Source organism: Phasianus colchicus, chromosome 30 (assembly GCF_987193195.1).
Source record: "Phasianus colchicus chromosome 30, bPhaCol1.hap1.1, whole genome shotgun sequence".
Lineage (NCBI taxonomy): Eukaryota > Metazoa > Chordata > Aves > Galliformes > Phasianidae > Phasianus > Phasianus colchicus.
This window is the reverse complement of record NC_143465.1, coordinates 1505261-1521056: the sequence shown is the minus strand read 5'-3', so window position 1 is coordinate 1521056 and position 15796 is coordinate 1505261. Positions and strand designations below refer to the sequence as shown.

Here is a 15796-nt window from a genome sequence, read left to right as displayed (position 1 = left end):
CTGGAGTAATGGAGGTGGCAAAAGCCCTGGGAGGTGGCACTGTGGGCGGTGACAGCAGTGGCACTTTGAGGACGCCCTTGAGCTGCCCGTTCACCTGTGACTGCCGTCGGCCGCCGCTTTCCTGCACCACGTTCCTGCTGTGTCCTGGGCTGTGGGGGAGGGGCACACACAGGTGTCACTTCTGCTGGGGGTACAGTGGACAAAAAGCTGCCCGGACTTTGTCCCCACAATGTCACTCGGATTCCTGTGACCCTCTTTTGCTGTTACTCTCCCAAAAGTCTGTTCCTTTGGCAGAGGGGATGTGGGGAGCTCAGTGGGGGTGGGGGCTGGCATTGGGAGACATGGGGACACAGTGGGACGTGGGCACACACAGTGGCGTGGGGATGCAGAGACATGAGCTGGCACTGGGGGATTTGGGGACACAGGGTCGTGGAGATGCTGGGGGTGGCATGGGGGACACAGGCATGTTGGGGGACACAAGGACAACAGAGGGTGTGGGGATGCTGGTAATGGCGTGGGGACGTGGGGATGCATGTTTATGTTACAGTGGGGGGATGCGTGGTCCCAAGACGAGCTGGTAGGGGGCTTGCACAGCCCCCCTGGGGATGTGGGGGATTGCAGGGTGAGCAGCAGGAGGGGACACGGGGGTAGCAGTGGTGGTGCTCAGGGTTGTCCCCTGTCCCCATGAGCCGGCTGAGCGCTGGTGCATGCCGGTGTGGGGTGGGGACAGGAGGGGACGTGCTGTTGACTGTACACAGCCCACACCCACAGTGACACTGGGTGCAGCCGGTTCCCCCCAGTCCCCTGCGGTGACTGTCCCCATATAATGTGTGTGCCACCAGCTGCACCATCAGTGCCACCGCCATGGAGGGGGACGTGGGGACACGGATGGCCGACGTTGAGAAGGAGAGCCTGCTGGGTGCCGTGCACGGCGTCTCGGGGCCCGGTATGGCTGCGTGGTGGGGACAGTGGTGACACTTCTTGGGGGCAGACGAGGGGGTGACGGCGCAATGTCCCTGCAGTGGTGACGGCCATACGCATGGCAGGGGCAGCCATGTATGAACTGGTGCGTGTGGGGCACGCGGAGCTGGTGGGGGAGATCATCCGCCTGGAGGGGGACATGGCCACGCTGCAGGTGTACGAGGAGACCTGTATCCTTGTGGCCTCGCCTGTCCTCCCCTTGTCCCCTCCCGACTCCTCCTGTCCCCCTGACCTTTTCAGTGACCTTCTGTGAGTGACCTTGTCCTCTCCTGTCTCCTCATCACTCCTGATCCCTCCAGTGACTTCATCCGCTCCTGTCTCCCCATCCTCTCTGTCCTCCCATCCCCTCCTGTCACCCTGTCCTGTCTGCTGTCTGGCTCTGTCCCCTCCAGTTTCCTCGTCCCCTCTTCTCTCCCCATCTTTTGTCACTGCGGTCCCCCACCCGTCCCAATCCCATCCACTCTCCCCATTCCTGTTCCCATGTCCCGTCCCCTTCTGTCTTCCTTGAGTGTCCCTGTCCCCTCTAGTTTTCTTGTCCTCATCTCCTGTCCTGTGATTCCTGTCCTGTGATTCCTGTCCTGTGATTCCTGTCCTGTCCCCATCCCCACATCCCCCACCCCACATCCCATCCCCGTCACCCACGTTCCCACCCTGCGTTCCCCACCTCACATCCCTATCCCTATCCTCTACCCCGCATCCCCCATCTCATGTCCCCCTCCTGCTCTGCGTGCCCTCCTGAGCTCAGCACACAGCGGGGGTGCGGGTGGGGGACCCGGTGCTGCGCACGGGTCAGCCGCTCTCGGTGGAGCTCGGTCCTGGCATCCTGGGCTCCATCTTCGATGGCATCCAGCGCCCGCTGCGGGACATCGCACAGCTGACGGGTGGCATCTACATCCCACGGGGTATCAACGTCCCCGCGCTGCCACGGCACCTCACCTGGGACTTTGTCCCCAGCAAGAGCATCCAGGTGAGGACATGGGAACATTGGGGGGACACAGGGACATGAAGATATGGGGACAGAGGGACGTGGGGACGTCACCTCCAGTAAGAGCATTCTGCTGGGAACGTGAGGACATGAGGATATGGGGACAGAGGGACGTGGGGACGCCATCTCCAGTAAGAGCATTCTGCTGGGAACATGGGGGCATCAGTGAGACATGAGAATATGGGGACAGAGGGACGTGGGGACGCCATCTCCAGTAGGAGCATTCTGCTGGGAACATGGGGACATCAGTGGGACATGAGGATATGGGGACAGAAGGATGTGGGGACGCCATCTCCAGTAAGAGCATTCTGCTGGGAACATGGGGACATCGGTGGGACGTGAGGATATGGGGACAGAGGGACGTGGGGATGTCACCTCCAGTAGGAGCATTCTGCTGGGAACATGGGGACATCAGTGGGACATGAGGATATGGGGACAGAAGGATGTGGGGACACCATCTCCAGTAAGAGCATTGTGCTGGGAACGTGAGGACATGAGGATATGGGGACAGAGGGACGTGGGGACGTCACCTCCAGTAAGAGCATTCTGCTGGGAACATGGGGACATCAGTGGGACATGGGGATTTTGTCCCCAGCAAGAGCATCCAGGTGGGGACATGGGGACACCCTTCTGCTCCCACTTTGGGGTCTGCCCAAACCCATTGCCACCCGGTTACCCTCATGGTCACCCCGTGCCAGGTTGGCAGCCACGTCACCGGTGGGGACATCTATGGGACAGTGACAGAGAACTCACTCATCCAACACAAGATCATGGTGCCACCCCGCAGCCGTGGCACCGTCACCCACATCGCACCACCAGGGCACTACAGCGTCTCGGTAAGGGGTGGCTGATGTGGTGGTGGCACCGCTGTCCCCAAATGTCCCCAACAATGCAGTATTGGAGTGACGGCATCCCGCTGTCCCCAAATGTCCCCGAGGAAGTAGCGGAGGTGGGCTGGTTTCATTCCATGGCACCACTGTCCACAAACGTCCCTGAGGACGTGGTGGCGGCATCCTGCTGTCCCCAAATGTCCCCAACAACTCGGTGGTGGCATCCCAAGGCACTGCTGTCCCTACATGTCCCCAAACGTCCCCAAGGATGTGGTGCTGGAGCTGGACTTCGAGGGTGTGAGCGAGCAGCTGACCATGATGCAGGTGTGGCCGGTGCGGCAGACCCGGCCCGTGGTGGAGAAGCTGACAGCAAATCACCCACTGCTGACGGGACAGCGTGTGCTGGATGCGCTTTTCCCGTAGGGATTGGGATGGGAGGGGATGGAAATGGGATGGGAGGGGGATTGGGATGGGATTGGGATCGGGATGGGGTTGGGGACGGAATGGTGTGGGGATGGGAATGGGATTGGAATGGGGTGGGGATGAAGACAAGATTGAAATGAAGTTTGATGGGGATGAAATGAAATGCGGATGGGAATGGGGAGATGTGGATTGGGATGGGATTGGGGATAAATGTGGGGATGTAGGTTGGGGGGGTTGGGGGATGAGGATGGCGGACTTGCATGGGTGGGAACGGGGGATGTGAAATAGGGGATGCGGGTAGGGATCAGGGGATGGGGGTAAAGAATAGGAACGGGAGTGGGGATGATAACGGCGAGAGGGAGAGGAGTGGGGCCAGAGGACGGTGATGGGACAGGGATGGAGATGAGGGATATGGGATGGGGGACGTGGGAATAGGGAACAGGAGTATGGGGTTGAGCTGGGAAGAGAGGTGGGTAGCGGACAGCAATGGGCGTGGGAATAGGGTACGGGATAGGGGACAAGGAGGACAGAGATGAGGGACAGGGGATGAAATGAGGATGGAGGTCAGCGTGGGGAGGCAGGGTGGAGTTGGGGATGGGAACGAGCGTGGGCAGGGAGCGGCCATGCGAGGGACCGTCCCCAGGTGCGTGCAGGGCGGCACCACGGCCATCCCCGGCGCTTTCGGCTGCGGCAAAACCGTCATCTCGCAGTCCCTGTCCAAGTACTCCAACAGCGACATCATCGTCTACGTGGGCTGCGGGGAGCGCGGCAACGAGATGTCCGAGGTGCTGCGGGACTTCCCCGAGGTCAGCCCAGTAACACAGGGGGACAACGAGGGGACAGCGGGGCCACCAAAGGGGCCAGTGGGGCCAGTGAAGCCAAGGGGAGCGGCGGTGCTGATGGTTTCTCCCACAGCTCACCATGGAGGTGGATGGGAGGACGGAGAGCATCATGAAGCGCACCACGCTGGTGGCCAACACCTCCAACATGCCAGTGGCCGCCCGCGAGGCCTCCATCTACACTGGTAGGCGACAGGGGACGGTGATGGTGACGGTGATGGTGACGGCAGGGCTCTGCCAATGGTGCCACCCCGTGCCCCGCAGGCATCACGCTGTCTGAGTATTTCCGCGACATGGGGCTCCACGTCAGCATGATGGCCGACTCCACCTCCCGCTGGGCCGAGGCGCTGCGAGAGATTTCGGGGCGTTTGGCTGAGATGCCGGCGGGTGAGGAACTCAGCATCCCCAGCATCATCCCGTTGGCAGCGGGCACCGGCATCACCGTGCCTCCCCGTGCCCTACAGACAGCGGGTACCCCGCGTACCTGGGCGCTCGCCTGGCGTCCTTCTACGAGCGTGCGGGGCGGGCGCGCTGCCTGGGGTCCCCCCTCCGAGAGGGCAGCGTCAGCATCGTTGGAGCGTGAGTGTCACCGGGAGGGGACAGCGTGGGACCGGCCCACCCCACTGAGTGTGCTACGCCCCACAGGGTGTCACCGCCCGGAGGGGATTTCTCGGACCCTGTCACCTCAGCCACGCTGGGCATCGTGCAGGTGAGCTTTGAGGTGCCTGCGGATCCCGTATTTGGTGTGCTCCCAAGATCCCGTATTTGGGTTCCCCACGGATCGTGTATTTGGGGATCCCCACGGATGTCCTGTTTTGTTTTCCTCGCGGGTCCCGTGTTTGGGATTCCTCATGGATTCCGTATTTGGAGTCCCTGTGGATCCCATATTTAGGGTTCCCCTGTTTCTCATACCTGGGGTTCCCTGCGGATTCCGTATTTGGTTTTCCTCGTGGCTCCCGTGGGGTTCCCACAAATCCCGTATTTAGGGTTTCTCATAAGTCTCATATTTGGGTTCCCACGGATCCCCTATGGACCCCCATGCCAACATCCTCCTGCTCCGATCCCACAGGTGTTTTGGGGTCTGGACAAGAAGCTGGCGCAGCGCAAGCACTTCCCATCAGTGAACTGGCTGATCAGTTACAGCAAATATTTGCGGGCGCTGGAGCCCCACTACGAGCGGCTGCACCCTGACTTCCCCGCGCTGCGCACCCGCGCCAGGGAGATCCTGCAGGAGGAGGAGGATCTGGCTGAGATCGTGCAGCTCGTGGGGAAGGTGGGGGGTCGGGGGGGTGGGACTGGGGTTGGGGTGGGGATTGGGATTGAGGTGGGGTGGGATTGGCTGGGGTTGGGGATTGGGATTGGGTTGGGGGTGGAGATGCGGTGGGGAGGGGAAGGGAATTTGAATGGGATGGAGGTGGGGTTGGGAGGGGGTAAGAATTGTGTGGGATTGAATTGGGGTGGGGATAGGATGGAAATGGGGTGGTATGGGGTGAAATTGGGAGGGGGATGGGATGGGAAATGGATGGAGGTGGCATGAAAGGGGAATAGCACAGGGATGGGGTGGGGATGGAGGTAGTATGGGGACGGGGATAGGGATGGAATGGGGTGGGGAGGAGAGCCGTGGTGTGGGGATGAGATCTATGGGACGGGGATTTGCCTTCCTCACAGGCGTCCCTTGCTGAGTCTGACAAGGTGACACTGGAGGTAGCCAAACTCCTCAAGGATGACTTCCTGCAGCAGAATGGCTACTCCTCCTACGACAGGTACTGTGCCTCCGCGTGCCCCCCGCGTCCCAACATTCCCATGTCATCCCATACCACTCCCACGTACCCACACAACCCCAAGCCACCTCGATGACCCCATACCGTCCCCACATCCCCATGGCTGTCCCCACATCCCCATACCACATCCCCATCACCCCCCACGGCCCTATGCCATCCCCACACCCCCACATCAGACCCACGTCCCCATGCCACCTCTAAGTCCCCATTTTACCCCCCGCGTCCCTTTGGGGTCCCCCCACCCCAGGTTCTGCCCCTTCTACAAGACGGTGGGGATGCTGCACAACATCATCACCTTCTATGAGCTCGCCCGACACGCCGTGGAGGCCACTGGGGCTGGCGAGCGCCGTGTCACTTGGGCCACCATCCGTGAGAACCTCGGGGACGTCCTGTACCGGCTGAGTGCCATGAAGTTCATGGTGGGAATGAGAAGGGGAAGGGGGGAGGGTGACTTTATAGGGTGTCAGGGGGCGTTTGTAGGAGGTTGGGGGACACTTCCTGGGGACAGCTGTAGGATGTCACTTATAGGGGTTGGGGGGTGCTTATAGGGAGTCGCTTCTAGGGAATGGGTGGGACACGCTTATAGGGGGGTCAGAAGGGTCACTTGTAGAGGGTTGGGGGCCGCTTATAGAGGGTCGCTCATAGGGTAGTGGGGGTGTGCTTATGGGGTCTCTTATAGGGTAGTGGGGGTGTGCTTATAGGGGTCACTCATAGGGTAGTGGGGGTGTGCTTATGGGGTCACTCATAGGGTAGTGGGGGTGTGCTTATAGGGGTCACTTATAGGGTAGTGGGGGTGTGCATATAGGGTTAACTCTTAGGGTAGTGGGGGTGTGCTTATAGGGGTCACTTATAGGGTAGTGGGGGTGTGCTTATAGGGGTCTCTTATAGGGTAGTCGGGGTGTGCTTATGGGGTCACTCATAGGGTAGTGGGGGTGTGCTTATAGGGGTCTCTTATAGGGAATTGGGAGTACACTTATAGGGGATTAGGGGGCATTTATAGGGGGTTAAGAGGTCACTCGTAGGGAATCAGGGGACCCACAGAGTGACACCGATGCTGCCCCCTCCCCCCCCCTTCCCCCCCCAGGACCCGGTGAAGGACGGCGAAGCCAACATCACAGCTGCCTTCACGCAGCTCAACGAGGAGATGCAGGCAGCCTTCCGCAACCTGGAGGACTGAGGGTCTCCCCCTGGACCCCCTGCTCCAATAAAACCCCCTCACCCCAATAAACCCCCACCCCAATCACCCTCCACCTCCATCGGGATCCGTCCTCAGGGTCCCATTTGTCCTCATAGAATCACAGAACAGCCTGGCTTGAAAAGGACCACGATGCTCATCTGGTTTCAACCCCCTGCTGTGCGCAGGGTCATCAACCACCAGACCGGGCTGCCCAGAACCACATCCAACCTGGCCCCATTGGAAGCAATTCTTTGTTGACCACACTGTGCCCTGTTCCTCCCGTGGGTGATTTAGACTGGTTGAAAGCAGCCGTGTCTGCCACTGCCCTTCTTTACAACGTTCTTTTCCATCACACAAAGCAGTGTTCTTTGACACGGTCCCCCACCGCATCCTTATCTCCAAACCGGAGGGATGTGGGTTTGATGGGTGGGCCACTCGATGGATGAGAAATTGGTTGAAAGGCTGCAGGCAGAGGGTGGTCATCAGTGGCTCCGTGTCCAGTAGTGAGCGGCGTCCCCCAGGGGTCTGTTTTGGTGCTCTGTAACATCTTTATCAATGACATCAATGATGGAATCCAGGGCACCCTCAGCAGGTTTGCTGATGACACCGAGCTGAGCGGTGCAATAGACAGGGTTGAAGGACAGGATGTCATTCAGAGGGACCTCGAGAGGCTGGAAAGTTGGGCTTGGGTGAAGCTGATGAGGTTCAACACAGCAAAGTGCAGAGTTTTGCACTTGGGAGGGAGGAATTGCAGGCATCCATACAGACTGGGAGGAGCAATCCTTGAGAGCAGCCCTGCACAGAAGGACCTGGGGGTCCTGAGGGATGGAAAACTTCATATGAGCCAGCAGTGTGCGCTTGTGGCTCGGAAGGCAAATGGGATCCTGGGCTCCATCAGCAGAGGGGTGGCCAGCAGGGACAGGGAGGTGATCGTCCCCCTCTGCTCTGCTCCTGTGAGGCCCCACGTGCAGCACTCTCCCAGCTCCATCCAGACAGGGAGCTGTTGGAGGGGGTCCAGAGGAGCCACAGAGATGAGCAGGGCTGCAGCACCTCCCTGCAAAGACAGGCTGAGGGAGCTGGGCTTGTTCAGCATGGAGAAGAGAAGCTGCGGGGTGAATCATTGCAGCCTGCAGTACTAAAGGGAGCCCAAAAACAGGAGGGGAGTCAGCTCTTGGGAAGGGGAGATGAGAGCAGGATGAGGGAAATGGCTGGAACTGAGGGAGGGCAGATTTCAGTTGGGTGTCAGGGGGAAATTCTTCACTATGAGAGCGGTGAGGTGCTGGAACAGCTGCCCAGAGAGGCTGTGGATGGGCATCCATCCCTGGAGGTGTTCAGGGCCAGGTTGTTTGGGGCCCTGGGCAGCCTGGTGTAGCATTAGGAGGGATGATTGGTGGCCCTGCATGTGGCAGGGGGTTGGAGATTCATCATCCTTGAGGTCCCTTCCAACCCTGGCCATGCTGTGATTCTGTGCTGTAGCTCAGAGGTTCCATCAGGGTCTGTTTCAAAGTAGCAGGAGTTCTGTTCAGCGTCAAGACAAACGTGGTGGTACTGAATATCGATGATGACGGTGTCTTGTTAGCATTAAAGCTGCTTGGTGGTGAGATTTTGGTACGTGGGTATTGAGAAAGAATGTAATGGACTGGTAAGAATGAAAAGCAACAGCAGTTGGATCATTTTTTACACGTGTTCATAAGCACTTCGCACAGCTTTCCTGGGTTTGGGGAAGTTTTCCTTCCTTTGCTCCGTTTTCTTTTCTTTCCCCCCTCCTCACTCCTGTAATCGAAGACAGAACGGCGATTCCCGGGCGCTGCGCTGCCGGCCGAACCAACGGCGGTTGTTCTTTCCGCGGTCTCTGCTGCCGCCCCGTGGTCAATCCGTGGAACTGCAGCCGCTTCTGTCGCCGCCGCGGGCAGCACGGCGCATGCGCGCGGAAAGGCGGAAGTAGCGAACCTGAGTTCTGACCGCTCTGCGCAGCGAATCCGCCAATCTTTGTTATGCTCAGTCCTCCAGGCAACAGCGCGCATGCGCCCGGAAACGTAAATCGCACCCATTTCTACTGACGGCCGGGAAAGCAGCCAACTCCTGGGCCGCGAGCTCGGCAATGTTTTCCCCTTTCCAATTCGGCTCTCGTCTATTTCCGCGGTTTTATGCGCGAATTCACCCCGGAACGGACCGGTTTTTCTCCCAGCGGCCCCTGCGCACGTGGCGGCACACGATTGGCTCAGCGTCCAACCTGAGCCGGGGGCACCGGGGCGACACGAGGCGAATTGGGGGCGGCTCACGTGTAGAGCTGAGCCTGGCCTGGCGCATGCGCAGAGCGATGCTAGGACTGGCGCATGCGCAGTGCTGTGCGTGAACCGGACCTCGAGAGGCTGGGAAGGTGGGACTGGGTGAAGCTGATGGGATTCAGCACAGCAAAGTGCAGAGTTTGGCACTCGGGATGGAGGAATCCCAGGCATCCATACAGACTGGGAGGAGCCCCTTGACAGCAGCCCTGCACAGAAGGACTTGGGGGTCCTGAGGGATGAAAAACTGAACATGAGCCAGCAGTGTGCGCTTGTGGCTCGGAAGGCAAATGGGATCCTGGGCTCCATCAGCAGAGGGGTGGCCAGCAGGGACAGGGAGGTGATCGTCCCCCTCTGCTCTGCTCCTGTGAGGCCCCACGTGCAGCACTCTCCCAGCTCCATCCAGACAGGGAGCTGTTGGAGGGGGTCCAGAGGAGCCACAGAGATGAGCAGGGCTGCAGCACCTCCCTGCAAAGACAGGCTGAGGGAGCTGGGCTTGTTCAGCATGGAGAAGAGAAGCTGCGGGGTGAATCATTGCAGCCTGCAGTACTAAAGGGAGCCCAAAAACAGGAGGGGAGTCAGCTCTTGGGAAGGGGAGATGAGAGCAGGACGAGGGAAATGGTTTTAAGTTGAGGGAAGGGAGATTGAGGTTGGATGTCAGGGGGAAACTCTTCACTATGAGAGCGGTGAGGTGCTGGAACAGCTGCCCAGAGAGGCTGTGGATGGGCATCCATCCCTGGAGGTGTTCAGGGCCAGGTTGGATGGGGCCCTGGGCAGCCTGGGCTGCTGTGAAATGTGGAGGTTGGTGGCCCTGCGTGCAGAAGGGGGCTGGAGCTTCGTCATCCTTGAGGTCCCCTCCAACCCTGGCCATTCTGTGGTTCTGTGATAGGAAATCAACTTGGCTGCTCTCACGGGGGATTTGGAGAATGGAAATGTTCGGTTTGGAGCTGCGATGGGCGGCACCGCCGGGACAGCGACACTGCTGTGATGGTGACACGGCTGTGATGGTGACGCGGCTGTGATGGTGACACAGTTGTGCTGGGTGACACAGCTGTACGAGGCACCACAGCTGCGAGACCCCCCCCAGCCCCGCCCCCGCTGTGCCACATTGAACCCGACGCCACGAACTACAACTCCCAGCAGCCCCCGCGCGGCGCCACGTGACTCGCCACCCACCCGCGCCGCATCACGTGACCGCCGGCGGGAGATTCAAATCGCGGCAATGGACGGAGCGGAGCGGCCGCAATGTGAGCGGATGCTTTGAGTGTTTGGGATCGTTTGGGATCTGGGGGCTGTTTTGGGGTTGGGGGGGGTGGGGGGTGTTTGGGGCTGGGAGCGCTGCTGCCCCCCATTTGGGGGAAGGTCCCCCATCCCTGCGGTGCCATGGAGACCCCAAAATCACTGACCCCCCCCTCCTCCTCCTCCCCCCCCTCCTCCTCCTCCTTCTCCCCCCCCTCCTCCTCTTCCTTCTCCCCCCCCTCCTCCTCCTCCTTCTCCCCCCCCTCCTCCTCCTCCTTCTCCCCCCCTCCTCCTTCTCCCCCCCCTCCTCCTTCTCCCCCCCCTCCTCCTTCTCCCCCCCCCTCCTCCTTCTCCCCCCCTCCTCCTTCTCCCCCCCCTCCTCCTTCTCCCCCCCCTCCTCCTTCTCCCCCCCTCCTCCTTCTCCCCCCCCTCCTCCTTCTTCCCCCCCCCCCTTCCTTCTCCCCCCCCCCTTCCTTCTCCCCCCCCCTTCCTTCTCCCCCCCTCCTCCTTCTCCCCCCCCCTCCTCCTTCTCCCCCCCCTCCTCCTTCTCCCCCCCCCTCCTCCTTCTCCCCCCCCCTCCTCCTTCTCCCCCCCCCTCCTCCTTCTCCCCCCCCTCCTCCTTCTCCCCCCCCTCCTCCTTCTCCCCCCCCCTCCCTTCTTTCCCCCCCACCTCCCCTCCCTTCTTTCCCCACCTCCCCTCCCTTCTGTCCCCTTTCCTTCTTCTTCTCCCCCCCTCCCCATTCCAACCCCCAGATGCAGACTCAGGGTCAGGTGGGGGAAGAAATGGGGGCGGGGGGGTCTCTATGGGCCACCGCGATACCTTGGTGCTCCTCCACCCCCGGGGGGGAGTAAAAGGGCTGGGGGTGACGCGGGGGTCCCTGCTGCAGGGCAGCGTCCCAGCGCGGAGCAGATGGACGAAGAGCGGCGGCAGAACGTCGCCTACCAGTACCTGTGCCGACTGGAGGAAGCCAAGCGGTGAGGCTGGGACCCCCCCCCACCTCCAGCCCCCCCCCCCCCAGCTCCAAAACACCCCCCGACGTGGGGGGGGGTCCGATGTCAGAGGAGGGAGAAGGCACAGGGCTGTGGGCTTCATTTGAAGGGGGGAGGTTGGGGGGGGGGCTGACCTTCCCCATGAGCACAGATGGGGGTGGGGGGTGTGGAGCTCGGTGCCACCCCTCTGTGAGCCCCCCCCCCCCCCCAGCTGGATGGAAGCCTGCCTGGGTGAGGAGCTGCCCCCCCCCACGGAGCTGGAGGAGAACCTGCGCAATGGCGTGCTGCTGGCCAGGCTGGGCCACCGCTTCGCCCCCGACGCCGTCCCTCCTGCAAGGATCTACGACCCCCAGCAGACGCGCTATAGGGTGAGTGGGGGGGGGGGGGTCCTATAGGGCAGACCTCCAGGTGGCAGTTTGAAGCCTCCCTTATAAGAGCAGATGGGGGTTTGGGGGGGGGGTCCTCTCAGCCTCATGGGTGCCATCGCCTTTAGGATTGGGGGTGGGAATGAACTCTGAGAGTTGGGCTGTCCCTGAGGGGGGGTGGGGGTGGGGGTGGTATTTGTGGTGGATGTGACCCCCCCCCCGACCCGTCTGCTCCTTTCCCAGATGACTGGGCTGCAGTTCCGGCACACAGATAACATCAACCACTGGCGCTGTGCCTTGAGCCGCCTCGGGCTGCCCTCGGTGAGGACCCCCCCCTTCCCTGGGTATCCCCCACTGTTTCCCCCCCCCTTCATCCCCCTCCTCCTGGGTATCCCCTGCTGTGTCCTCCCCACTCCCTCATCCCTGGATCCCTTCTCCTATTTCTCCCCCATTGTGTTCCCCCCCATCCCTGCATCTCCCTCACTCTTCCCCCTCGCCCTGTCCTTGGGTATCCCCCCCCCCTCTGCTGCATCCCCCCCCCCCCCAACGTTCTTGGGTCCCCTCTGGAGACCTCCCACCCCCACTCCCTCTCCCCTGTGTGCCCCTCATTCTGTCCCTGGGTCCCCTCCACTGTCACCTCCCCCCCCATCAACTGTGTCCCTGATTCCAGGTCCCCCCCTCCCCTCCTCCTCACCCCCCCCCAACCCCGAGGTGTTCTTGTCCCAGGGTCCCCTCCAATGTGTCCCCAACCCCCCCTTCCCTGGATCCCATCTCTGCTGTGTCCCACCATCCATCTCCTGCTCCCCTCTGCTGTGTCTGCCCCATCCTTCCCCCCCCCCACCCCCCCAGTTGTATCCCTGTGTCTCCCCCCACTGTTCCCCCCATCTCTGGGTCCTAGCAGAAGCCCTGTGTGTATTTTGGGGTTGGAGGTGGGGGGGGGGCAGTACAAGGGCTCCAGCGAGGATTCATCCCTCTGCCCCCCCTCCCTCGCACTTTGGACCCATCTCAATTCTGTGTCCCCCCCCTGGTCTGCTCCCCCCTCAAATGGGTGCTTGGTGGCACTGGATGACCCCCCCCCCCCCCTTGCTGCTACCCTCAGATCTTCCACCCGGAGACCACCGACATCTACGACAAGAAGAACATGCCCAGGGCGGTGTACTGCCTCCATGCACTCAGGTTGGGGGGGGTCCCACCCCCACCCCCACCCCCACCCCCACCCCCTGGCTGTGTCACTGCAGGATGGGTGCCTCCCCCCGCTGTCCCTGGCTGCCCCAGTCGGGGGCTGCGGGGCTGCAGACCCCCATCCTGTCCCAGCGGTGGGGTGGGGGCTGACGCTGCGCTCCGTCCCGCAGTCTCTACCTGTTCAAACTGGGGTTGGCACCGCAGATCCAGGACCTGTCTGGGAAGGTGGATTTCACGGGTACGGCCCTGCGTGGGGGGGGGTGCGGCTCTCGGGTCCCTTTGGGGGTGGGATTTAGGGGTGATGGGGGTTGTGGTGCCGAGCGGTGCCATCTCCCCTGCTGCTCCAGAGGAGGAGATCAGCGACGCAGGGCGGCAGCTGGAGAAGCTGGGGCTGCAGCTGCCCGCATTTGGCCGCATCGGGGGCATCCTGGCTGATGAGCTCTCGCTGGATGAGGCAGCAGGTGATGCATGTGTGGGGGGGACACACTTCCTTCTGCCACCCCCAAATTGCAGACGTGGGGGTGTCAGCAGGGGGGGGCGGCCTCACACGTGTCCTTTGCACGCTGCTACTCGCAGTGCTGGCCATCAACGTGGCGGTGCAGCGCGGGGATGCGGGGCGGACCATGGAGGCGCTGCTCCGTCCCGGGGCGATGCTGCGGGGGCTGCGCACGGAGCTGGCGGCCGCTTACCAGGATGTGCTGCGCGGGGCTCAGAGGGAGAAGGGCAGCTGCGGGGAGCGGGTGAGAAATGGGGGGGTGTGGGGTGAGGTGATCGGGGGATTGGAGCACCTCCCCTGTGAGGATGGGCTGAGGGAGCTGGGCTTGTTCAGCATGGAGAAGAGAAGCTGCGGGGTGAATCATTGCAGTACAGTAAAGGGAGCCCAAAAACAGGAGGGGAGTCAGCTCTTGGGAAGGGGAGATGAGAGCAGGACGAGGGGAAATGGCTGGAATTGAGGGAGGGCAGATTTCAGTTGGGTGTCAGGGGGAAATTCTTCACTATGAGAGCGGTGAGGTGCTGGAACAGCTGCCCAGAGAGGCTGTGGATGGGCATCCATCCCTGGAGGTGTTGAGGCCAGGTTGGATGGGGCCCTGGGCAGCCTGGTGTAGCATTAGGTGGGATGGTTGGTGGCCCTGCATGTGGCAGAGGGTTGGAGATTCATCATCCTTGAGGTCCCTTCCAACCCTGGCCATTCTGTGATTCTGTGAGGGAGGCACTCAGCTCCCGCGGGGCTGCGCCAGGGGAAATCAGTGAGAAATGGGGGGAGGTTGGGTCTTTTTCTTTAATCTTTGGGATGTGGGTTGGGAAAAGCGAGTGGAGGGCGCAGGATGGTGACAGTGGCACCCGCAGGTCCCAGAGGAAGGGGAGGACATCTACACCCAGTACCTGACGCAGGCGGAGATCCAGGGGAACATCAGCAGGGTGAACGGTGAGCTGCACGCCCGCTCTCCTTTGCGGGGGGGTTGTGACCCCACCGGGCATTTCCATGGAGAGATGTCAGCTTTGTTTGATGTTGGGTTCGCCCTGACCCCCTACTGTGCCCTTTTCCCCCCCCTGCAGCGCACGCAGCTCTGGAGGAGGTGGACGATGCTGTGCAGAGAGGGGATGCGCTGCTGCTGCACCGCGCGCTGCAGGACCCCGCACTCAGCCTCCCCCACCTCCAGCGGGACAACCTGCAGCTCTGCCTGGAGCAGCTCCGTGTGCAGCGGGAGCAGAAGGCTCTGGTGGGGGCCGGGAGCGGCGGTTCAGGGTGGGGGGGTTCAGGGTGGAGTTGTGGGGGGGGGGGGGGTCCCAATGCTTTTTGCACCCGTAGGAGCTGGGCTACGTGGAGCTGCTGGATGAGGAGGAGGTGGCCATGGGCATCCAGGTGGCCAATGAGAGGGGAGAGGAGGAGAGAGCCAGTAAGCGGGCATGGGGGGCACGTGGGGCTGGAGGGGGGGGGGTTGGAGAAAGGGGGATGTGGGGTTGTATGGCTGGGGGGGCTGCAATAGGAGATGAGGATAGGGGAGCTCTGTGGGGATCCTAAGAAAGGAGGGATGCGGGGCGGTGTAGCGGAGGGTTATGGGGCAGTGCGGTTTGGGGCTCTGGGTGACCTGACCTTACAGATGAGGGTGGCTGGGAGGGAAGGAGGGAGAGGTATGGGAGCGTGTGGGTGGCCCAGGAAGGAGCTGGTGGGGGGGGGGGGGGAGCATGGAATCCAGAGGGGCTGCAATGGGGCGCAGCTCCGCGTGGCTCCTGCAGCCCCATCCCCGCTGTGTCCGGCAGCGCTGCGGGCTGTGAGCGCCATCAACGCGGCCATCCGGCGAGGGATCCCGGCTGCCACGCTGCAGGCACTGCTGGAGCCGTCGGCGCAGCTCCCGGCCGCGCTCCCCCACGCTGCTGCGCTCTACCAACACCAGCTGGCACTGCTGCAGCGCCAGCACCCGCGGGTGGGGGGCTGCGGCTTCCCCGTGGGGCAGCCAGGGTGTCGTGGGGTGTGAAGGTTGGGGAGGGAGGAAGGGTCCCGCGGGGGCTCAGGGTGCGTTTGTGCCCCGTGCAGGGCGAGCTGCTGCAGGAGGAGCTGTTTGTGGCCGTGGAGATGCTGTCGGCTGTGGCGTTGGTGAACAGAGCTCTGGATGCTGGGAACCATGAGGAGCTGTGGGATGGGCTGCTCAGCCCTGCGCTGGGGCTGGAGGGTGTGGAGGAGGAGAACGCGCGGCGGTGAGGGATGGGGAAGGGTGGT

General features: G+C 62.0%; 2 protein-coding genes across 7 annotated transcripts in view; both read left to right on the top strand.

Annotated features, from left to right (window-relative positions):
* The first annotated feature begins 129 nt into the window (after positions 1-129).
* LOC116238450 (V-type proton ATPase catalytic subunit A-like) lies at positions 130-9948 on the top strand. 3 transcript variants are annotated; one of them, XM_090127125.1, is made up of 14 exons: positions 130-946; positions 1023-1151; positions 1734-1948; positions 2665-2802; positions 3064-3215; positions 3863-4025; positions 4135-4243; positions 4323-4445; positions 4523-4637; positions 4704-4767; positions 5128-5331; positions 5727-5821; positions 6087-6258; positions 6924-9948. In XM_090127125.1, the coding sequence occupies exons 1-14, from the start codon at positions 865-867 to the stop codon at positions 7014-7016; spliced, it is 1854 nt and encodes a 617-aa protein (XP_089983251.1). In that variant the 5' UTR covers positions 130-864; the 3' UTR covers positions 7017-9948. The 3 variants fall into 3 exon arrangements, with proteins under 3 accessions (XP_089983251.1, XP_089983250.1, XP_089983252.1); XM_090127124.1 differs by lacking the exon at positions 6924-9948 and having other exon boundaries at positions 6087-6889; XM_090127126.1 differs by lacking the exons at positions 130-946; positions 1023-1151; positions 6924-9948 and having other exon boundaries at positions 1871-2574; positions 6087-6896.
* Positions 9949-10367: 419 nt separating this feature from the next.
* Positions 10368-15796, top strand: part of LOC116238451 (ras GTPase-activating-like protein IQGAP3) — a 46604-nt gene continuing 41175 nt past the window's right edge. The window contains exons 1-13 of one of the 4 annotated variants that reach the window (XM_090127121.1): positions 10368-10548; positions 11428-11515; positions 11742-11898; positions 12139-12216; positions 12995-13071; positions 13248-13315; positions 13425-13538; positions 13654-13817; positions 14425-14503; positions 14635-14798; positions 14888-14975; positions 15340-15503; positions 15614-15774. In XM_090127121.1, coding sequence (XP_089983247.1) covers positions 10524-10548; positions 11428-11515; positions 11742-11898; positions 12139-12216; positions 12995-13071; positions 13248-13315; positions 13425-13538; positions 13654-13817; positions 14425-14503; positions 14635-14798; positions 14888-14975; positions 15340-15503; positions 15614-15774 — 1427 coding nt within the window. In that variant the 5' untranslated portion in view covers positions 10368-10523. Of the gene's footprint in view, positions 10549-11427; positions 11516-11741; positions 11899-12138; positions 12217-12994; positions 13072-13247; positions 13316-13424; positions 13539-13653; positions 13818-14424; positions 14504-14634; positions 14799-14887; positions 14976-15339; positions 15504-15613; positions 15775-15796 lie in introns of those variants that run through there. The other 3 variants (XM_090127122.1, XR_016460505.1, XM_090127123.1) reach the window with 3 other exon arrangements.